This window comes from Drosophila mojavensis, unplaced genomic scaffold (genome assembly GCF_018153725.1).
Source record: "Drosophila mojavensis isolate 15081-1352.22 unplaced genomic scaffold, ASM1815372v1 contig_74, whole genome shotgun sequence".
Taxonomy (NCBI): Eukaryota; Metazoa; Arthropoda; class Insecta; order Diptera; family Drosophilidae; genus Drosophila; species Drosophila mojavensis.
Genome location: NW_025318899.1, coordinates 256466 through 278315, shown reverse-complemented (window position 1 = coordinate 278315; position 21850 = coordinate 256466). Strand labels below are relative to the sequence as shown.

General features: G+C 39.9%; 9 protein-coding genes and 1 long non-coding RNA gene across 13 annotated transcripts; 3 read left to right on the top strand and 7 right to left on the bottom strand.

The window, feature by feature from the left end:
- Nucleotides 1–191: 191 nt before the first annotated feature.
- Nucleotides 192–1574, top strand: LOC26527538. Its single transcript, XR_001448889.3, has 3 exons — nucleotides 192–236; nucleotides 876–929; nucleotides 998–1574. It is a non-coding gene; the product is annotated as an uncharacterized LOC26527538 (long non-coding RNA).
- On the bottom strand, nucleotides 238–1311 carry LOC6586380 (alpha-tocopherol transfer protein-like). Its single transcript, XM_002011959.4, has 2 exons — nucleotides 1007–1311; nucleotides 238–946 (listed from the first exon to the last, which is right to left on the bottom strand). Exons 1-2 carry the CDS (start codon nucleotides 1309–1311, stop codon nucleotides 325–327), a joined length of 927 nt encoding a protein of 308 aa, XP_002011995.1. The 3' UTR covers nucleotides 238–324.
- LOC6586379 (probable 28S ribosomal protein S6, mitochondrial) lies at nucleotides 1554–2240 on the bottom strand. Its single transcript, XM_002011958.4, has 2 exons — nucleotides 2067–2240; nucleotides 1554–2003 (listed from the first exon to the last, which is right to left on the bottom strand). The coding sequence occupies exons 1-2, from the start codon at nucleotides 2109–2111 to the stop codon at nucleotides 1605–1607; spliced, it is 444 nt and encodes a 147-aa protein (XP_002011994.1). The 5' UTR covers nucleotides 2112–2240; the 3' UTR covers nucleotides 1554–1604.
- Nucleotides 2241–2486: 246 nt separating this feature from the next.
- Nucleotides 2487–6493, bottom strand: LOC6586378 (putative GPI-anchored protein pfl2). The gene is made up of 6 exons (XM_002011957.4): nucleotides 6306–6493; nucleotides 6143–6225; nucleotides 5988–6087; nucleotides 5329–5935; nucleotides 4949–5271; nucleotides 2487–4893 (listed from the first exon to the last, which is right to left on the bottom strand). Exons 1-6 carry the CDS (start codon nucleotides 6388–6390, stop codon nucleotides 2642–2644), a joined length of 3450 nt encoding a protein of 1149 aa, XP_002011993.2. The 5' UTR covers nucleotides 6391–6493; the 3' UTR covers nucleotides 2487–2641.
- A 116-nt stretch (nucleotides 6494–6609) lies between these two features.
- Nucleotides 6610–12130, top strand: LOC6586377 (importin-4). Of its 4 annotated transcripts, none has more exons than XM_044009902.1 (9): nucleotides 6610–6945; nucleotides 7611–7783; nucleotides 7842–8560; nucleotides 8636–9039; nucleotides 9118–9228; nucleotides 9786–9895; nucleotides 9959–11099; nucleotides 11164–11381; nucleotides 11446–12130. In XM_044009902.1, exons 1-9 carry the CDS (start codon nucleotides 6880–6882, stop codon nucleotides 11870–11872), a joined length of 3369 nt encoding a protein of 1122 aa, XP_043865837.1. In that variant the 5' UTR covers nucleotides 6610–6879; the 3' UTR covers nucleotides 11873–12130. The 4 variants fall into 4 exon arrangements, with proteins under 4 accessions (XP_043865837.1, XP_043865836.1, XP_002011992.1 ...); XM_044009901.1 differs by having other exon boundaries at nucleotides 8621–9039; XM_002011956.4 differs by lacking the exon at nucleotides 9118–9228.
- On the bottom strand, nucleotides 12128–13463 carry LOC6586376 (ADP-ribose pyrophosphatase, mitochondrial). The gene is made up of 2 exons (XM_002011955.4): nucleotides 12747–13463; nucleotides 12128–12682 (listed from the first exon to the last, which is right to left on the bottom strand). The coding sequence occupies exons 1-2, from the start codon at nucleotides 13166–13168 to the stop codon at nucleotides 12268–12270; spliced, it is 837 nt and encodes a 278-aa protein (XP_002011991.1). The 5' UTR covers nucleotides 13169–13463; the 3' UTR covers nucleotides 12128–12267.
- Nucleotides 13464–13566: 103 nt separating this feature from the next.
- Nucleotides 13567–14438, bottom strand: LOC6586375 (proteasome subunit beta type-1). The gene is made up of 2 exons (XM_002011954.4): nucleotides 14348–14438; nucleotides 13567–14282 (listed from the first exon to the last, which is right to left on the bottom strand). Exons 1-2 carry the CDS (start codon nucleotides 14434–14436, stop codon nucleotides 13664–13666), a joined length of 708 nt encoding a protein of 235 aa, XP_002011990.1. The 5' UTR covers nucleotides 14437–14438; the 3' UTR covers nucleotides 13567–13663.
- On the bottom strand, nucleotides 14419–16150 carry LOC6586374 (prostaglandin E synthase 2). Its single transcript, XM_002011953.4, has 3 exons — nucleotides 15312–16150; nucleotides 14848–15254; nucleotides 14419–14791 (listed from the first exon to the last, which is right to left on the bottom strand). Exons 1-3 carry the CDS (start codon nucleotides 16049–16051, stop codon nucleotides 14697–14699), a joined length of 1242 nt encoding a protein of 413 aa, XP_002011989.1. The 5' UTR covers nucleotides 16052–16150; the 3' UTR covers nucleotides 14419–14696.
- A 118-nt stretch (nucleotides 16151–16268) lies between these two features.
- Nucleotides 16269–16829, top strand: LOC6586373 (protein anon-73B1). Its single transcript, XM_002011952.4, has one exon. It carries the CDS (start codon nucleotides 16468–16470, stop codon nucleotides 16735–16737), a length of 270 nt encoding a protein of 89 aa, XP_002011988.1. The 5' UTR covers nucleotides 16269–16467; the 3' UTR covers nucleotides 16738–16829.
- On the bottom strand, nucleotides 16734–20871 carry LOC6586372 (protein Mo25). Its single transcript, XM_002011951.4, has one exon. The coding sequence runs from the start codon at nucleotides 20571–20573 to the stop codon at nucleotides 19554–19556; it is 1020 nt and encodes a 339-aa protein (XP_002011987.1). The 5' UTR covers nucleotides 20574–20871; the 3' UTR covers nucleotides 16734–19553.
- Nucleotides 20872–21850: the final 979 nt, after the last annotated feature.

Sequence of the window (21850 nt, the reverse complement as noted above, 5' to 3'; positions counted from 1 at the left end):
AATATAAGTGCCGAAAAGTATGCTGTACAGTTACCACTGTTATTAGTAATGCTGTGTGCAGTAAAACGTAAACGCTACTTTTTCCATACGTCAAAGTCACATGGGCTAGAGGTGCTAGTTTTCTCACATCATCATTCGATATATATAGATATACATATATATATCGATACACTGGATTTTTATTTTATATGCAGTAAGTCAAAATGCGCCAATTGTGAGAATGCGCATAAAAAAACGTATTGTTTATCTTTTTTATTTCTATACAAAACTTCTAAAATTCATTTTTTATAGTGACCAATTAAAACATTAAGATCAAATTCGCTATTAATCAACATTTAGTTTTCTAAATGAGCCTTCCGTACCGTATAGACTATCAAAATCAATTGGATTGCCAGGACGCAGTTTTTCATCGGTGCCAAATTTAGTATTTTCCTTGAAGTAATCTCTGTATTGATCAAATTTCTTCTGCCATTCTACTATGCTCTCTTGTATGGAACCATTTTCGCCACCATATTCCTTGGGTAGATATTTCAAAGGCACATGCTCTAATAATGAATCTATCTTGCTATGTATGAAGAGTCGTTCCTGTTGTTTTTTGGACATCATGGGCTTAACCATGTTGAAGATCGTTTCAAAACCAGCAATCGTATTTACAAAATGCTGAGCTTTGGGTCGCATGGGTAAGGCCTCCTCATTAAACACAGTCATCTTCTTTGCAAGACCAGGAGTCATTTGGAATAGGTGCGATGCAGTTGCTCCATTCATGTCCATGATAAATACTATTCCATTAATTATTGCTTCGTCATCTTCCATTAGTGCTATTTCTTGCATTACTTGTCCGACATGCATTACGTCTGTTATCTTATATTTTTCAGCTGGTGCAACGCCTAGTCTAAATATACCTACTCGTGCTCCGTTGAATGTATTGGGTAGGTAGACTATGGGTCTATAAACAATAGAATATAGTATATCAATTGACCTTCGTGAAAAATTTCAGACGGCTCACCCCAATTGCTGAATTTCTCGTAAAATCGGATCGTCGACATCGGTTACACAAAATAATTCAGGATATTTAGTTCGCAACGTGTAGTACTTATCCAATTTAGATTTAGTCTTCTCCAAGCTGTACTTGCAGCCCCTTAGAAAAGCGACTAGGAACTGATCGTCTGTGCGTGGATTCAAATGAGGCTGTTGCTCTATCCAAATCTTCAGTGCCTGTAGATCTGCTTCAATGCGATCAGGATCCTCGTTGAGGCGCTCCTTAGCCACTGCTTGTAGCTCGGCAGAAATGGGGCGAATTTGAGGTGCCATGTTAATTGTTGGAAAACGTCCGTGTCTGCCTCAACGATCAAATATTGAACTGTGACTATTCATAAATTCGTGGAGTCTACAAGTTATAGCTGATTTGATTATGCCTGTTTATCAATTTCTGATAACGATAATTGTGTACCATAAAACCAATAAAAACGGACACTGTGAACTTAGTTGATAAACTAAATATTTCATCATGTCCCTAATGTATAGAATTGTAAACATCGAAAGGTACATAAAGGTTTATAGCGATTCATCATGTATACACGGCTTTTATTTGAAGATTGTAGATTCTACTTTTGGAAGGGATAATAATCTAGTCCTGAGTTATAGTTGTATTTGGGTTTCTGTTTTCTCTTTGCTATTTCAATTATCTCCTGAACATCCTTGCGATAAGAGGGAGGCAGCATTTCTTCATGCAATGTGCACTTGTATTCCTCGGGCTCCTCCACCTTAAAGATGTTTCTGCGTATGATATCAATATCTCTTCCAAATTCTTCTTTTAAGTCTGACAACTTTGTGGGCGCCGAATCGAACGTAATCGTAAAGTGGGTTGCTTCTCGGTGCACAACGCCATGCTCGCTCACTTTGTGGGGTAGTGGACGTGTGCCAAGATTTTCGAATTTTCGAATAATACCGCCCTTATCGAAGATTGCTTCAGCTGTTCGCTTGATGACTGAGATCAACTCCGGCTAAAAGAAAACGCACATTATTTACTTTACATAACCGGTACACCCATTTATTTGCATACAGACCCGTGGAAGTTGCCGCAGAACCAACGCCAATTCATAGGAAGGCATGTCAGCTTATGGCAATAAGTAATATGAATAGTATTAGAAACCTAAATTAAATATTGTTTTTATTATATTTAAAACTGAATCACTCCAACTAAATAGGCTTTCGTTAATGAGATTAGTGTAACCAGCTTATAATATGACAAACATACCAAATATATCGATATAGCATCAGCTGTTTTGCTGCTCTTATTAAAACTTCAATGCGATATTTAATAATGAATGACAAACATATTTAAACAATATAATGTATTTATACACAAATGCATCAAATGTAAATAAAAATTTAATTCAATATATAAATATAAATTAAATATTAACGCGAACCTTATTCGTATAGAAATTCGTTTCTGCGAGCCGTTTGATAGTCCGTTATATGTATATTCTTGCTACAAAATTATTTTCTTTATTTATAATGAACGAGTTGGTCCATTTAAATGACAAGAAAATACATTATATCTCAAAACTAAAATTAACATATGTATATAATACCAAGGCGCTAACTGAGAACTGCGCTAAAAACAATCGATATAAATTTAGATTTTAAAAGTAACGGGCACATTAATACGTTCACTCTCCATCGATACTTCGACAACGACTTGCATTTGTTTGTTAAGGATTTCTCGGCTCGGTGTGCGCAATGGTCGTACAAGAACTTCCACATGGCCACCATCTGGAGCTACATAACATTCACTTGGAGAAATGTGCAGAATGTCTGGAACATTGCAATTCAATTCAATATATTGGCGAGAGCTGAAGTTGTTTTTGATGAATAGCTTAGTTCCGTCCAAGCCGCCGCTGTTGGACAAGTCAATCTCCATGGTAGCAGGTTGCACGGACCAGTTGCGCTCCAGCGATTGCGGTTCCGTGGCTGAAGTCGTATCCACCTCGTGTAGTTCATCAACGGGATCCAGCATGTGGCTGGGCGTTGGAGAATTGGCTGCACAAACAGTGCGAAATAGAATGGTCTCCTCGGCATCCGGAAAACAAAGATGTGATGTTTCTGCCGACTCATCGAAATCACGATTTAAAGTTATTGCCACATCTATAATGCGAACCACAGTAACCAAGTCAAGTATAAATTCTGGAGGCTCATTTAGCATGGCTATGCTACGTATAGGCTGTTCACTTGGAAAATTGCACAAGATGTTGTCCAGCATGGATGAGGTTAATTGCTCACGCTGTTCAGCCGTCATGCGCTGCACCAAGGCTCGCATACGCTGTCGATTGGGTTCATCACCACAAAAAACACGCATATTAGCCAATGTGAGCACTTGCGACGTCTTCTTGAGAACGTTCTTAATGTCGTCACGATTTGGTCGGAATACAACCTGCACCACAGTCTCGCTGTGAGGAGGAAGTATAACTTTGCTAGGACGAACCTCGAAGGCGGCATTCAAACGTGGTTTTAAGAACATCGTCGAATCGATTGCGATGCCTGCAAAGGCTGGTAGCGGTCCTTTGTTGTAGAACTTAAAGCTAGCCATCAGGGGACCCGAAGACAGCTCGCATACATTGCCAATGGTTAGAAAGCTGGCGCCAACAGGTCCTTTTAGTAATCCTTGTATAGTAATCGCGGCGTTACCTCCATAACCAAATAGAGGTATTTCCAAGCCTGGATGCTGACAATTGTTGGCACCGAACGGAGCATAGAACTTGAGTGCTCCAATGGCTGCGCCGCTGACCGTCGGACAAAAGTTAATGCCAATGCTGCGGCATTCCATGGATTGTAATGTGACGGCATTGCTATCACCGCTGACCAACTGAAAGCCAGGTCCTTGTATGCACAGGCGAATCACCAGCCGTTTGTCACTTGTATTCTTAATTTGCATTGATTTGCGCACATCTGTACGTAGCTTCGTGCTGCCCCAGCAGAGGCTTGTGTGGGTCACCTTCAAGGGCAGCAATTTGCCATCGCGATGACTGAACTCGCTTGAGTTGGAACAACGCGACATACTGCGCGGTGCTACACTCAGCTGTGTACCACCGCCCACTTTTCGCATTGCATTAAATCCACTTGTGGAGCTCGCCTCGCTGGGTGCCGGAGAGGTATTAACTCTGCGTGCTAAGCTAGTACCGGTTAAAAGACGACGTTCAGAGCTTGTTGTGCTGTCCAGTAGAGGTGAGGACAAGCAGCTGCGTGGCGACGTCAACGGCGAAACGTGTTGCAAATTAGAAACAGAAACACTATAAGCCAGATTCGGAGAGATGCCAAAGTCACATTCGGATGAAGATGGCACAACATCGCAGCCATCAACACGTGTGGAACAGAATGAATTTTGAATGCGTACAACAGGCAGAGTATTATTACGTGTTTTGTTGACCGGTGTCTTATCCTCGTCTATATCCCCATCTTCATCTGAGGTGGGCAATGGTTTAACACCATCGCTGCTTGTTGGGCTCACCCCTCGTTGTTTATTTGGTGATTTTGTGTGGCGCACACGACGTCCCGGCGACTTCACTGGTGTCGATGGCCATTCATCTATGTCTGCATCATGATCTTCACTAGCTGTAATCATTATACTAGGTTGGCCTGGCATATAGTCCGCCAGCGGACTTAATGGCTGTCGATCCGTTGTTGATGCCAAGCTCTTTTGCAACTGCTGAAAGTCACTTGAATTCAATAGCGAATCTGTAAAGCTCATAGTGTCTGAAAACTTTGATCGGGATTTCGATGTGCACAGTGTATTCTCTTTATCCTCATCATCAAGTTCGTAGTCATAGCCACGTGTACGCAGTCTGTTTACAACCTCACCTACAGATGTATCTGAATTCACGTCCAGATTGCCTGTAAAATAGGTTTTTCGTTAGATAAGACAAAACACTGTTTCTCTCAAACTTACGTAAAGCGGCATCAATTGCGGACAAGCTAAATAACTCCGAGCTACTAGGCTTTTTCTTTGTTTCCGCCTGCACGGCCTTATTAAAAGTATCCTGTTGCATTTTGTTCATAAGATTGCGTTCGAGCTTGGCGTTGCTTTCGATCTTCGTGTAAGTTTTATTCTCCACGTGTGGCGTTTTCACACCAGCGCTACTTACTGTTATATTTTGCTCAACTTGGGGATCCCCACCTCGGCTAGAGCGACCCACGATGAATGACAAATTTTCTGAGCGCATTTGAAAATAATTGCCTAGCGAAAAATTAGGATCTCCGGCAATTATAGAGCTGCAAAATACAAAATTGTTTTATAAATAATCTTTGTCAATACATCATTCAACTTACTTGGACACTAAGTTATCAATTTCCGACGGCTTGGTCGGAGCTGCAATCTTTTCCAATGCTTGCTTGCTGAGGGTGGCCGTTGGTACAACGGCAAATTCCTGAGCCCATGATATTTCGCCCATCACTAGCTGTGACTGCATCATTTCAGCTGGAGCAAAGCTTTCGTCATATCCTTGACCACCCGCAGAGCCAAAGGATATACCCGAACCACCATTAAGGCTCGAATTGCTCATATCTGCAGTGCGTGGCAAACTGCGAGAGCAACTAAACGAATCACTCAAAGTGCTATGGTTCGTACTTTCAGTAACTGGCACTTTCTCCAGCTGCTTTGCGAATTGTACACGCGCTTTCTCCACAAAAGAAGATCTTAGTATATCAGCCACAGAGATTTGACTGCCAGGCTTAGAGTCATTTTTACCGCTTTTGCATAATGTCGAACGTCCTGTTATCTCGCCAGGCTCAAAGAAGATATTTGTGCCAGTAGGTGCAGGCGTCGTCATCAGAACGGAGCCACTCGAATTTAGGTCGATAGTTTCCTCAGTGATTAGATCGGAAATGTTCGTGTTGTTGCTTTGGCGGCTGGACGCAATGCTCACACGATTACCGGCTACAAAATTATGTTGGTTATTTGTGTTATATTAATAAAAGCCTCTTCTCACGTTTAAACTTGCTTCCTTCGTTATTATCGTGCTCTTCAAATGCATAACTAGATCGTGGTCGTGGCTTTCCCAAAGTTTCCAAGGCCTTAAGCCTTCCCGCCTATAACAAATCAAGGCGTGTATTAATTGATTATTATTTATATTACTGACCATACCTTGAGTCGCTCGTGAACATTTAATGATTCCCTGCTTGTATTTGCACTGCCGCTTTTGCTTAAATTTGACATGTCCCCAAAAACTAGTTATAAATGGGTATGTAAGATACAGGATTTGGAAATCATGCATACAGATAAGACGCCATGTCCTTTAACCAATTACCTCTCAGATTATCCAAAGTTAATATGCCTAATGAATTATTATCTCTTTGACTGCCGTCGCTATGGTTCCTTGCAGTTTTATCCATTTAAGGCAAGACTATAAAAACACAAAACTGAGAAAAATAAATTGTAATAAGAAAACGCGCGACGTTGGCGTTCAAAATGGTGCTCATGCCTCACGACGCTCCTGTTATGTTACTAGCTGGGCACACTTTGCGATTCTTTTTACATATCGATATTTCTGAAGTCATATCAAAATTATGCTACGTTAAAAGTTTAATATGATTTCATAAAGAAAGCAAGCTGGTTAAATTTTATGTAATATCCAAATTCGAAAATTTCGTTAAATGTGAAAATCTTCCAACATAAGAAATTATACTATAATTATTGTATCCCTGCCAGTTTTAAAACGTGGTGTTGGCGTGCTTTACTGCCCTGGTCTACCAGGTCTTTAATTTTTGCAATATCGCCAAAGTGGTTTCGTGCTTGTACTTCGGCGGCATATAGAAGACGTGCTGTGCTCCTTTGATTATCGCTGTGCGAAACCTATTGATTTAAAATTAAAGGCATTAACCATGGATATTATTTTAGATGAAATCATTGCTGGATTATTATGTACAGATACTGAACGGATACGTCAGGTAAGCGACCGGCATGTGGATTTTAAATCCTTTCACTTAACAAAAAGCTTACCGACGCCTTAAAACGCGCCCATTTCCCACTTATGAGATATCTCAATTTAACTTTTGAAATATTTGATATGCGTAATTGACATCGTTTGTATATTATACATTAAATTCCAATTTCTTTATCATTGGCACAATAATTGCCCAAACCATGTGCACATTTTATACTAAACAGATACACGCACATTCCTACACAAACATACATATATGCTTTTATATACCCTATTCGAAAAGTAAAATGGGGCATATTGATTTAGTGTACTGTGCTTATGCTTAAGCTTAAGAGCTAATCCATATAAAAACAAACGTTTAATTAATATATGTAAATATCAAACATATATATGGTCAGTTCATATATTAAGTGAACAAGTAGCTTAAAACTGAACAAAACTGATATTACTTTGTGATTTAGTAAATCTTCAGCTTGGCGGCAGAATTATAAATGTGAAAGGGCATTTTATAGTGAATATTATTATTTCCATTATAGCTTTAGTAGAGTCTTCATAATTCAAAACACGCTTTTCCTAAATTTATAAACTCACACAGAAATATGTGTGGCTATTAATTAATTTTTGAGTAAATTCTCATGTAATTGAAATCTATTTTAATTTTATTGCCAGGCCACCAGTGAGCTGGGTAAGGCTTATGAAAATCCGGAAACCTTGAATGCACTGTGTCAGATCATTGTCTCACAGCGTGAGCCGCAAGTGAGACAATTTGCAGCTGTGCTGCTGAATAAGCGGCTCCAAAAACTGCGTAACTGGCAAATGGTGCCAGCTGACCAGAAGGAAAGGTAACGACAATACACAGCATTATGGGATTATCGTGATTCGAATGGTTTCATATTGCAGCATTAAGACTGGCATGCTTCAAGCATTGATTGCCGAAAAGGAAAAATCTGTAAAGAATGCCATAGCCCAATTTATTGGCTCCTTGGTACGTCACGAAGAGGAGAAAAAGGACTCGTGGTTAGCCGAACTGCTTAATTTCATCTATAGCCGTTGCAATGTGGATGATCCCAAGGAGAGTGAGCTGGGCTCTTCAATATTTGCCACGCTCACCGATGCAGCACCTGATCAATTTGTCTCTCATATGGACTCAATTTGTCAAATGTTTGCCGCTGTTCTTATGTCCGCTGAGGCGAAAGGTAATCTATCCACGCCCACTGTGGCTAATATAACCATGGGCATGAGTTATCTGATGCCATTTGTAAGCGGTCATACAAGCGCTGAGCAGACAGTTCTCAAAATACTGCCACTCATCATCAAAACCGTCTTTGCCTTTGCCCAGAAGGGCGATGAGCAGGAGTTCTGCATTGTATTCGATGTCATTGATAGTATTGCCGAGTATGTGCCAAAGCTGCTCAATAACAATGTGAAACACTTAATGGAATTCTGCCTCGAGACGGCAAACAATAAGCAAATCGATGACTCGATACGCGTACAGGTGGTTACATTCATTGGACGCGTGGTGCGCATAAAGAAGAAGGCAATTGTCAAACAGAAGTTACTTGAACCCATCATTGCCGTCATCTTTGAGATGATGTGCTGTGAAACTGAACTGGATGATGGTAAGCAAGAATCCATTAGATTTTAAGGAATATGTATATACTTACGTATATATCAATAAGTGTTATATTTGACAGATGAGTTGTTTACTGGTGAGAGCAGCAACAGTCCGGTGACAGCAGCCACACAAACGCTCGATTTGTTGGCCATCAATTTGTCGCCGGAAAAATTGATTCCTCCACTGTTGCAATTGCTTGAGCCGGCATTGCAAAGTCCTGATCCTCTGCGACGCCGTGCCGCCTATCTTTGCATCGCTGTTATCGCTGAAGGCTGCTCGGAGGCCATTTGCAATAAGTATTTGGAAGTTATGCTGAACATCGTTAAGAGTGGCATTGCTGACAACTCGCCCATTGTGCGCATTGCTAGCTTCTTTGCTTTGGGTCAATTCTCGGAGCATCTGCAGCCGGAGATATCGAGATTTGCACCTCAGATTTTACCTGTATTATTTGATTTTCTGCAGCAGCTGGTGATTGAGATAAAGGTAAACTGCTTACACGCTACAATTTCATGTCTATTTACATTGTAATTATCTTATTTTGTTTGTGCTGCATCAAAAAAGGCTGAGCAAACCAGCAGTGGCAACGAGTCGAATGCCGTGCCCGGCAAAGATACCATTATGTATATAAATCAACTGCAAATCAAACGCAAATCAGTTCTCTCCAAATACAGGGTGCCATTTTCCTGCTAAATTTGTAGTAGCTGTTTTTTCACACATCACTTCTTATTGTATTAATGTTTTTTCTGCGGTAGCGATCATATATACCCTTGCGGAGGTTATTATAACTGCAATATAGAAGTATAAACTATAACATTCTTCTTCCGTCTGTCTGGTTAATTTGTTTTTTTTTTTTTTTTTTTTTTTTTTTTTTTTGAGAAATCTCGCTTGTAAATACATATCTGCAAGGGTATTGTTTGTTTGGGAAACCGATAATATTGTATAGAATTGTTGTTGCTCTTATTTTATTTATTGAAAGTGGTTTCCGCAACTTAAGAAAGAAGAAAAGTGTCATTATATGAAATGTGCTCTAAAGCTATCATATATATTTAAGTAAAGTAATTGTATATGCTTATTAATTAAAGGAGCATGAGGTATATGAGGAATAAAAAACAAGGGGTTAAGGACAGCACAAATTTTGAAGCATCCTCACTGAACACTTATGTGGCAGCACAAGTAGACTATATAATCTTGCTTATTTGGTAATATATTTTGTTCCAACAATTTTACAGAGCGGCAATCCGGAACCGAAGCACACGGATCGTATGTTTTATGCGTTGGAAAACTACTGCCAGAATCTAGAGGAGGACATTGTGCCACATTTGCCGCTATTGATGAGTCGGTAAGAAATGCCAAATATTCTATTATACTTCTGAATGTCTTAGAAATAGTTATATACTTGCAGTTTATTCGATACTCTGGATACCAACAATTCGATTCATCTTCGTGTGCTGGGACTGTCTGCTGTTTCAGCAACAGCTTTGGCTGCCAGGGAGCACTTGATGCCATATTTTCCAAAAATCGTGGAAATACTGAAAAATTATTTGGTGAAGGAATGTTCCGAAGAGATGAAAGAGTTACGCAACGAGGCAATTGATACTTTGGCCTCGATTACACGCGTCGTAGGAAAGGATAATTTTATTCCACTAGCCAATGATACAATGGCCTATTGCTTGATGATGTTGGATGATGGGCCAAATGATCCAGATTTTAGACGTGCCATTTACAATTTGATTGGTGCTCTGTCCATCGTTGTTAACGAGAGTATGTCGACCGTATTCCCAAAAATTATTGATCGTCTCATTGAATCGGTTATATCGACGGAAGATATGCTTCCCATAAATGATGAGAATGGTGGTAATCGTTTGTTCAATGGTGAAGTGGCCGCTTCTAATATTGACATTGATTTGGATAATACAGACGATGAAGATGACGATGATGAGGAAGCATATCAGGTAGAAAACGATTATGTGTTTGAAAAGGAGGAAGCTATATTAGCGCTTAAAGAATTTGCTATGAACACAGGCAGCGCCTTTGCACCCTATTTGCAGACATCTTTTGAAAATGTCTACAAGGTGATTGAGCACCAACAGGAGAACATCCGCAAGTCCGCCATTGAAGCCATCGCCGCCTTTGTCTCGTCACTCTACAAAATGGGTGATGCCGAGGGTGTCAAGCGTGCTTGCCTAATAATTATGCCAAAATTTGCACATATGATCCGTGAGGATGAGGATCAGGGCGTCGTCATTCATTTACTCGACATGCTAAGCGATATATTCGTTGAGGTGAAGAGCGCTGCGGTACCCACTCAGGAAATCGGTGACATGATATTTGCTTGCATCAAGGATGTTCTAAATAATAAAATGGCTTGTCAGTTCAATGAGCCATCCGGTGGTGGGGATGAGGAGGAAGCTGAAGACAGCGAATTTGATGAACTGCTTATTGAGAACGCGGGTAATCTTTTACCGTCTTTTGGAAAAGCTTTAACTCCTGAAATATTCTCTATGTACTTTGGTCGCGTCTATCAGTACTACTTAAACAAACTGGTTCGTCAGATATTTTGAAATCTGTGTATGTAAAGATTGATTTAACATACTGTTTGCCTTTCAGAACAAGGCCAAGAGAAATGATTTGAGTGAACAGCGCACATTCGTTTATGGTGCATTGGCTGACTCCTTTCAATCGCTGGGTGTCTGTGTGGCCACTTATTTCGATGAGTTGTGCCCCGTTTTTGTAGATGGCGTAAATGATCCGGAGCCAAAAGCTCGTCAGAATTGTTACTTCGGCCTAGGCGAGCTTGTTTTGCACGCCGAAGAGAAGTCCTTTGAGTAAGTTACATAATTAAAGATATGTATTTAGTTATTGATTTCAATACCTCATCTTTTTTTTCAGATCCTTCCATGTGATTTTACAAGCTCTTTCTGGAGCGATTGCTTCGGAGACAAATGCTCCGGCACTCGATAATATTTGCGGCGCCGTTTCTCGTATGATCGTGACCAATCACAATATTGTTCCATTGGCGCAAGTTTTGCCCGTTTTACTCTCGCATTTGCCACTACGCGAGGATATGGATGAGAATGATATGGTGCACAAGGCATTCCGTGTTCTATACATGCACGCACGACCCGCTATCGTCGAATACATTGAGCAAATCCTTAAAATCACCATAGATGTATTATACAAGGACCAAATACCCGAAGGAGAAATCAAAATGAGCTCGCGTGCTTTAATTTTGGAAATACGCGAGCAGTATCCGGACCAATTCAATAACGTGGCCAATTCCAGTCAAGAGGCCTACAACTTCCTTCAATCTCTTTAGACGCGCACAAAAGCGAATTTATCCACCAGCATATGCCGTCAAGCACTTACACGGGCACTGAAGTTTTATTTACATTTTTTAGCTAATTAGGCTACCACGAGGAGCACGAGATGGAATTTGATGAATGCACTCAACGAAATAAATTATATATGTTAAATTGGTTTCCTAGCGAAATATGCAGCTTTTTTCAAATTGTTAAAGCGCAAACGCGTAAATGTATAAATAGTGAATAGTTTGAAATAAATACACAAAAGATAACCATATCCATCTTAAAGGCTTTCAATTAAATAATCTATAAATAGTTCACATATATAAATGAATGTAACCTATATTAGCAAATTAATAAGTGAAAAATTTGATATTTAAACAAATGAATACACTATATTATTTGTCGCCTACCAATGCGCATTCCGCTTGATAATGACCTCTCTTACAATATCTGCATGGTTGGCGTGTAATTTGAGGTCCCCGTTAATATCTGTCCAGCGCACATTTGTGGCATCGTCACCGGCTTGCAGTTGCAGCTGACCAACTTTGCTGCCGTCGTCGTCGTGGAAATTCAGTGCTGTTGTCTCCATCCACGAGTTGTCCGTATTGCGAAAGTCGTCAACATATCCGCTGTAGACATGTTCCCCACTCTGCTTGAAGAACTGCTCGACCATGTTGCCTTTATCATCGAAATTGAGGGCCTCTTCGGTGAACTCGCGTTTCAGTGTGACGCTCACATTCTCTCCCGGATCAACCATGCCGCCAGGAATTGCCCACATTTTATTGTCTGAGCGCTGTATAGCTACCATCTGGAGTATGTTTCTGTATAAAACGTGTGAGCACAGCTTAGAAATGTTTCCGTCGTCCATTCTGCAGTTTTACTTACTTGCCGCTATTCTCATGACTCAGAACCTCACCGTTTTCATCACGTTTCCAGCGCGTGACTATTGGATCGGCCGCATGATTAGGACCCCAGCGTCCTAATAAGCCACGCCCACACAATCCTGTCCGGCCAATAGGATTTTGTGGCAGACCATTTTTTATCTTGTATTCACCGTGGAATGAGACTCGATTTACCAGGCCATCATTCTGATTCCATTTGATTCCAAATGGCAGCGGTTCATCTGCCCACGTCTGGCCATTAATGTGCGGCGCAGTATAGCAGGTCGGGCAATACGATTCATAGGGAACATTCCAAAAAACCAAATCATCTGGCACTGAGAAACGCGTTACATTACTGCGTGGATATATATTGTTTCGACACATGATGTGTCGAAATGTACCAGGCTTCACAATGGATGCTAGCATAGCCTTAGTAGCAAGGATGTGTGAGAATCGCAGTCAAATTGATATAGCTATAAGTAAATGCAATCTGCTGGTCATTGGCTTCAGCGAGCGCACACTCAAAGGAAACTGAATAAGAATTTTCAGCTGCTTGTCAGGGTTGTCATGTATTAGAAAAAAAAGAACAAAACAAAAAAAACAAATACACAACTGCAAAGTTTACATTTTTCTGACTGAAGTCAGAACTTATAAGTCGACTTATAAAATACAATGCGATCAAAATTCATTGCAAATTAAAAGCTGTACTGTACTGTATACACTGTTAAGCCACTAACCATAGAAGTCCTATGGTTAGTGGTTAAGCGCAGTTTATGTTCATGTTTATGTTTCGCTTTTGTGCAAAGCATATTTAACAAGGCTGCTATTGTAGACTTTAGTTTTATTTATAGAGTTACAACAAATTTAAGTCGAACGTAATATGTGAATGCAGTTTTTTGATTATCCTTGACCTTAGTGTTCTTAATCCTTGCGCAATTGAAGCTCTCGTTTCTCAATGCCATCCGCAGTAATGATATTTATCAGCACCGAGTCACCAGTATATATATCACGTTCAGCGGCCGAGATGAATGTATCAGAAGCAACTGCAACCGCACGTTCCTTAGTGAGTGGCGGCAGCTGATCAAGGGACAAGTTTTGGTTCTTATAACCGATCTGGTTATCTAGCACTGGCTGCAGCAAGGCTCCAGCAGAGCCGCCAGCACGATAAGTCGCACGTTCACAGTGACCAATGGGATCATATGAATAGACAGCGCCCTTTCCATCTTTGTCCAAACCAGCTAAGATATTAGACACATAGTAAGGGAAGAAGCGACGGTTATACATGACAATGGAAAGCATTTGTGCCACTGCATCAGTCGTCATTGTCTTCAAGTGAGTGTGCTCATACATTTGCATACGAACTTTAACCAAACCCGTCAGAGAAAGGGTATCGCACCAGCAGCCAGTGGAGCCCAAAACAGTTTTTGGTGACATTTCGAAAAGTTTGCTCTGGTCACGAGAGTGGATGCTATACCCACTGCTCAGACGTGTATCTGCGGCAATAACCACGAAGTCATCTCCGGCTATGGCAACAATAGAGCTGACAATTAAAAATATATTTAATGCTGCTGGTGTCTCCACCAATTACGTCTTTTGAGCACTCACCCGCCATTGGACTCGTAGGGAGAAAAATCTACATGCTGCACTCCGGGCACTTTATAATCCGGGAATTGTTCTATGCCAAAACTATTCATATTTTTTTTTTTTTTAGCTTTTATTAAATTTCCAAGACGAAAAGCAACCCGAAATGATTTGCAAGTTTCTGTCTAGCGGCGTTTCACTCACTTAGAGATGTGCAGGCAAATCGACTTATCGATTTTAAAAAACCAACGCGGCGTGAATGCCATTTCTAGTTATGTATATCGATATTTCTTCTATTTGAATTGATAATAAAATGTGGTTTTTATTTCAACAATTTTTTATCTTTGGGCGTAAATGTTTCACATAATAACTTTTACTGTGCTAATGCTGGCACACCAACTATACGCTCCCTATGCAATTTACCACGATTCTGCTGCACGAGCTCCTTGACATCGTAAAACCATTTACCTGGAATAAAATAAATTGCATACGAATTTTTTATATTGTTTAAAGAGCTTTGTTACCAATGTTTGTATTTTGTAAGCAGTCCTTGAATGTTTGGCAACCTTCCATGCTACTGAGTACGCCAAACACTGAAAGATCCGCAAGACCCGGTTTTTTGCCGCCCATAAACTTAGTATTTTGCTTTTTAAGATCCGCCGTCCACTTGTTTAGAGCATCATACATATGGGAGCGGACATCATCGGTGAGCTGGTGTCGTCGCTTCAATATCTTAGCTATTACCCACATTGCTGTCGCTCCGCAATAAACCATCAAATCACGCTCCCATTTAGGAAAATGGATATCCCATTCGCCGGCCAATGCAAACCACTCAAAAGTCTCCAGTGCCTCGTCAAAGGTCTGGTAACAATTGGGTGATATAAGATGTACTAGATGATTATCTGCCCAGGTACGCCACTTGCGTTCGTTTCTGCAGAAAGATCCCTATTTATAATTGAGTAATTGGGAGACGCGAATAAATACTCACTCTTCGATTTCTCTGGTCATATTTTTGGGTGTGCGATCCTGGTACATTAGAAAGTATTTGTTCAATATGTCTTGACGCTTTTTGCCATCATCATCGAAGTAAGAAATCTGTGGATAGAACTGCGCAAGCTCCCCCACGTCCATGCGCTTGTCGTGGAGGCTGGAAGCGACAAGGGAAATAATGGCGCTGGAGTCCGTCATCTGGACGTATTTGCCATCCTGCTGGCGAATCAGTACCATTGGCACCTTCTTAACATCTGACCATCGGATATCCTGTCGAAGCACCGCATCGACTTCCACAACAGAATAGGAGATACCCATGTAATCCAGATACGCACGTACTTTACAACAGAATGGACATGTCTGATATTGAAATAGCACTATGTCTAGGCCGGAGGTGTCGTTTGGATTTATGAAACGCTTTGTGATGCGCACGTCCGCTGGGAAATATTCTATGACTTTCGGCGGCGTTCGTTCATGCTCTTTGTGCGAATTCTTGTCACATATTCGTGTGTACAGCGTATATGTAGATCCAGCGACAGCGCCAATGCATGCACCCAACAACGTCAATTTAAACGTGCCATTCGGTGACTTTTTAGTTGAACTTCCACTTTTCACCTCCTTCAAGGCATTAGAAAAATTGCGGCGGGCAATCGTAAATTCAACAAATCGAAGATTTTGACTGTTAAGGGAATACGAACGGGTGGCGCTAAGTGCGGTTAGTAAGCGAAAACTCAACATAATTATGATATCTACTAAATACTTAAATAATAAAAACGAATTATGCAAAAATCGATTGAAGTCATCAACCGCAAACGCAGAAAAATTCTTGCTTCTTTTTCTATTTATGACAGTCAAGTCAGCTGTTCTTTGTATTCATCACCCTGTGGACCACATACACAAAACTATAAACAAAATCAACAGATGTTGCAAATAGTTTCCATATATAAAACATTTTGATATTATTGAAGTATTAATAGAGGCCGCTATATAAAATAAAGGGAAATATAGACAACCAAGATTTGTTAAGCTTATTAAATTGAGCGGCTTTTGGGAAATGTGCGCTTCTTCTTATATTTATGGCAGTAGCCTCACAGCTGTTTATGCACTAATCACCCTGTACACCGCATACACAAACTATATTTTGCAAACAAAAAATGACTGCTGACAATATTGGAGTAACTACAGCTACTCTGGACAAATATGGAGAAGAGGACTTTATTGCCGTGCTAGTACGCTATGGGCTCTTTGTGGGAGCCATATTTCAATTCGTTTGCATATCCGCTGCGGTGCTAATGAGTGGCAACGATTCGCAGGACACAGTTGAGGAAGAGGCACGCCTTATCGATGAGCCAGCGCAAGGCAGCGGTAATGCGGCCCGCCGTCTACATAAAATACGGAAGCTAGAGAAGAAAAAGCGACGTTAGGAGCACGTAAATGGGTCGTAATATATTTTTAAAATATTCTACAATAGTCTTAATTGTGTATACTTATAATAAAACTAATTTATTTGGATGTACGTAAACCAGCTCGTTATTAGGGAGTTTCAATGCTGTCTCCGGTTTCAAGTCAAAGTAAAGCTCAAGAGTAGCGCCAACACTAATATTAGCTGCCATGATAGGTGAGATTATAACGTTAAATTTTCCTTTATCCTGTTCACCATATTCTGGCTTAACTTGTGCCATTTTCACACCAAAGGATTCGAATAGGTGCAGCACTTGCACGCGTTGTCCTGAGCTTATGCCCAGACGCTGATTTTGAGCCAAACTGCGACGGTCCATGCACTCCTTCAGCAGCACCCTTTTGTATTCATATAGATATCCACCTTTAATGCAACGCTGTTTCTTTTGGACAAGTTTTGGTGAAGTTTGCTCCTTCTCTACCATCCTTCCCAAATTTGCCTCTAAGGAAATGATTGGCGTGCAATCCAAGAGTGATTTATTCATAGTTTCTTGATTAGGATTTGATGGTGTTACTGTTTCGCCAAAGCTATACGAGAAGACTACGGCTGCTTCAGTGGAGCAATTGGATACATCATGCGTTGGCTTAGTTTGAGACTGAGATTTAGATGTGATGGATACCGATAACGACCGATACCTATTGTGTTGTATTAATCTTAGAGGCTTGGAATCACTATTGTATCTCTTTAGATTTGATAGCCTCTTGCGATTCTCCTCCTCCAATTTATCTTTATGGAACTCATCACTGCTTGTGTCGGAAATGTGTAACTCGATGGGATTTTCTCTCTTCTGGTGAGAATATTTATAAGACACAAAGGTTCTTTTTCTTTGCAGATTTTCATTTGCCTCCTCGGCTACTGGAGTACAATCCAAGATCGATTTATTTATAGATTTTTGCTTGTGGTTTATTGCTGTTAATGTTTGCCGAAAACTATTGTAGGCAGCACGACATGCTGCTGGTGATATTGATGATGATGGAGTGGAACAGTTGGAAGCATCAGACGTATTTGGTGGCTTAGTTTGGGATGGAGATTTGGCTGTGATGGACACTGATAACGGCTGGTAACTATTGTGTTGAACCAGTTTAAGAGGATTAGGATCGCTACTGAATTTTTTAAGATTTGGCAGCCACTTGCGATTTTCCTCTCCTAAGTCATCTTTGTGGAGTTCATCGGTGCTTGTCTCGGAAATGCATATCGCGACGGGTTGTTTTCGCTTCTGTCTTGCATATTTCTTAGCCACAAATGATGTATTACTATTCACATTTGACTCGCTGGAACTGTTGCTGCTGTAGGCTTCCGCGTTTGCTCGACTTGTTAATTTGCGAAATCTCTTATGCATGGTATAAAACACAATTAGCTAAATATTGATATAGGCGCTGAAATTTGAAGACAGCTGATCTACACCAGGGCTGAACAAAACTTAGCTTGCGATGAAAATATTCAATAATTCCATATTAAATCGATAGTTTTCATAGACAATCCTAAATTTGAGATGGCCTTTTAATATTTATAACTTTCACAAACTATTAGCATACATAGATAAGTAACAGTATCTAGCAGTGTAGCCCGGCCTAACTAGCACATGACACAGTAGCTTTGACCGTCTGTCCCCCCTCTTAATTTACCCATTTTCCAATCAGAATGACACAAGACATTTTTTGGCTGTTATCTTTAATTTTGGGAATAATATAAATTATAATAATCATATATTTATTACGCTGTTCGTAATGTTGTTGTTTTACTTCCCTTTTTACTATGTACGTATGGATGTTAAGTGTGTGTGTCGGTGTGTGCATTGGAGTGGAGTGTTTTTTGAATGCTGTTTGTTAATTATAACTATAATTATTATGCAGTATTCTGAATGAAGTTTTTACGTGAAATTACAATTGATTTTGTTTTCTTTCATACATATTTAAAAATAATAAGTTACCGTAATAGTTAATTTCGGCGCACATTTGAAATGTTTAATGTCTAAATTGTAAGTCAAAACTCATATATTATCTTCATTGTCCTGGTTATAACGTTTCAAAAACGCTTCAATTTCAATACAACTATTTAAATAGCAAGAGTTTCACAAAAAAGAAGGAAGTAAAAATAATAAACTGTTTTTACGAAAAGTAGTAGTAACAGTAAATAGGTAGAGGTGTACATACATAGGGTCTATATACGGCTACAAGCGCACGAGGATCTCGAACTGGAACTGGAACAACAACAAACCGAACGCTGAACAATTTTTAAAAGCGAGCTAGACGGAAGCTGGAGCGAATATATTATATTCTCAGTGATGGAAAAAAATTAAGTTAGTGTATTTTGGTGTGTGTGTGTGTATGTATGTGTGAGTGTTTCCATTTTTTGTTTTTCCTTTTTAGTTAAATTCGCGATATGATGCGGCTGCATTTACTCCTTTACGCTATTACATACAATATATTGTGTGTACTTGCTGTTACTACTTATGTATTCTGCTTTATCGTTATTTATCGTTATCATTTTGTTTGCTTTGTCTAAATTATTGTTTAGTTACTCACAAGTGCTGTCGTCATCGGTCATCGGTCATCGTCATCGTCGTTGTCTTCGTCTCTTGTGTGTGTATTGCAATTGCTTATGCATTTGCATTTGGTTATGGATAACCCACGCCCTGCACACACATGGTGTATTTATGTTTACGTCCGTTGTCTGTTGTTGTCCTCCTGCTTTCGTCTTCGCTATCGTCATCCTGCCATACAGCCAAGGCCAAAATGTTCTTGTTCTCGTTCTCTTTCGACTTCTCGTTATAGCTGCCCACTAAGCCTCGGGCAGCGGTTTCAGCTCCCTTATCTGCTTAATCAGATAAGCCTTCTCGTCGTTAAACTGCTCATCCTCGGATCGATCCGTATGGAAGCTGGTTAAGAAGTCGACCAGTTTCGTTTGATTGCGCAGCAGGATATCCAAAATCGGCTTCGGTTTATTTGGATTCGCGACAAACACTTTGAAGACATGAAACGCCTCGAATTGTATGTTGCGCGATCTCTCCTTCAGCATGTTCATCATTAGCTTCAGGTTCTCTGGTTCTGATATATATCGCGTCATCACGGTGAAGTTATGTCTATCGAGAAGCAGTTCACCGAGCAGCTTCAGACTCTGGCGTCGTGTCACATAATTCTCAGAGTTCAGCAATCGCTGATAATGCTGAGCGAAGAACTTATCGTAGTTGGCGTCTAGGAATTCGGCACACAAGAGCTTGTGGCGTGTCAGCAGCTCTTTGAACGTGGAGAAGGCATCGGAGGCGATGTCAAACGTTGACACTTCCACATACCGAAAGAACTTGAAAAACTCATCCGAATGCAGCATGATCTTTGCTAGCGCCTCATAGCGGGCGCATTCGCGCAGCATTGTGCCCGAATTGAGGGCTATCTCCGGATGTGCATCCTCATAGCCGGCCATCAATGTAAATAGAATTTCTGGCTTCGTGCATATGTATTCCACTGTGGGCGAGCGGGTACCTATCTGACGGCGCAGCACATTATTGAAAATGAGCGCCACATGTTTCTTACCCTCGAAATCGATGCGATGCAAGTTCTGTATTAGCAGTAAGAGTAAGTTACTATTATACAGTTCCTGCGATAGCTGCGCAACTACATAGTCCGCTGGCGGTTCCGCATCGCTGCTGCCGTACAGCATGTTCTTGATCGATACCAGATTTTTGCTAACATCCTCTTGTGCCTTCTCCACTTTTCGGTCCCCTGATTCCAATGCGTTTATTGCCTCCTTCAGCGACTTGACCAATTCAGCTGGCGTTTTCTGTGATTTACCAAAGAGTGGCATTGTAAGAGTTGCTGGTTGCTGTTGCTGCTTCTGCTGGATGAATTTCCTCTTCTTGTTGTTGCTGCTGCTGCTGTTGTTATCGCAATTGGTTTACTGCTGGTCCTTCTGGATTACTGCTGATTTGTTATTCAATTACCGGTTTGCAGACACAAACAATGCTTGGTTATATATCACAGTATAAATAATATTCTATTATTATATATTATTTCGTCTTTTTTCCTCTTTCTCTTCTTCTTTTCTTTATGAAGAAAAAGAACGAATGCCAAAACAGAAATGTTATTTAACATAACATGGGCAACAACATTACCATTTGCGGCACTGTTATGAACACCGAGCGATATTTCATGCCCGCCCAAAGAAATTCCATTATTTGTTATTTACCACTATTGTAAAATCAAAATAGAACTAATTTTGTGATGTAATTCAATGCAAGTTTATGAAATGTAAAAATTTATGTTCGAATGGCATTGGGAATTCACATACTTGAATTCAAGAGCAGCAGTAATATTCCAATATGTTTCACTATAGAAAATTTTATCCATCAGAAGGAAACTAGTTCAGTTCTCAACTGGTGCTGTGAAATGAAACATTATCTATCGATACAAGCAAATCGGCGGCGGCGAGGCTATCGATATCGCCAAAAGCTTTAAATTCAAATTTCAGCTTTCGTCAGAAGTAAATCTAATGGAAGAGTATGACTTTTAGTATAAACAGAATGTACTAAAATTGTTTTTCAAAATAATAATAATTACCTGGCCAAATATGAATTTTCTTGAGTAGCTAAAACGTGTAGAACGCATTTAGTTTTGCATATCATTTTATTTCTCTTTGAAGTATTTTTGATCCGATTCTTTTTAAATATTGTATATGTATCTATATATATTTAGAGTATATCTAAGCGCTTTCAGACGCACAGATTTTATAGAAGTTACAGAAATATAGTATTTATATTTATATATAAATATATGTTTTGAATGCACATTGTCTTTGTCTGTTATTTAGGGGGAGATATTTTGTTTGGTAAAAGGTTTTGTTTTGCACATCTATATATAATATGTATGCCAATTTTATATGTTATATGACCCGCCCTAATGTTGATCCGAAGCTATGTATATGAAATGAATATTTATTTGGTTTTTTTCGTGTAATTGTGTTTGTATGTGTGTATTTTTACGTATAAAAGTAGTTTAAAATCCATAAAATATCAGATAATAATTACAATTTGTTTTTGTGTATAAGTATGTGTTTAAAAAGCGTTTGCCACCTGTTTATATTTA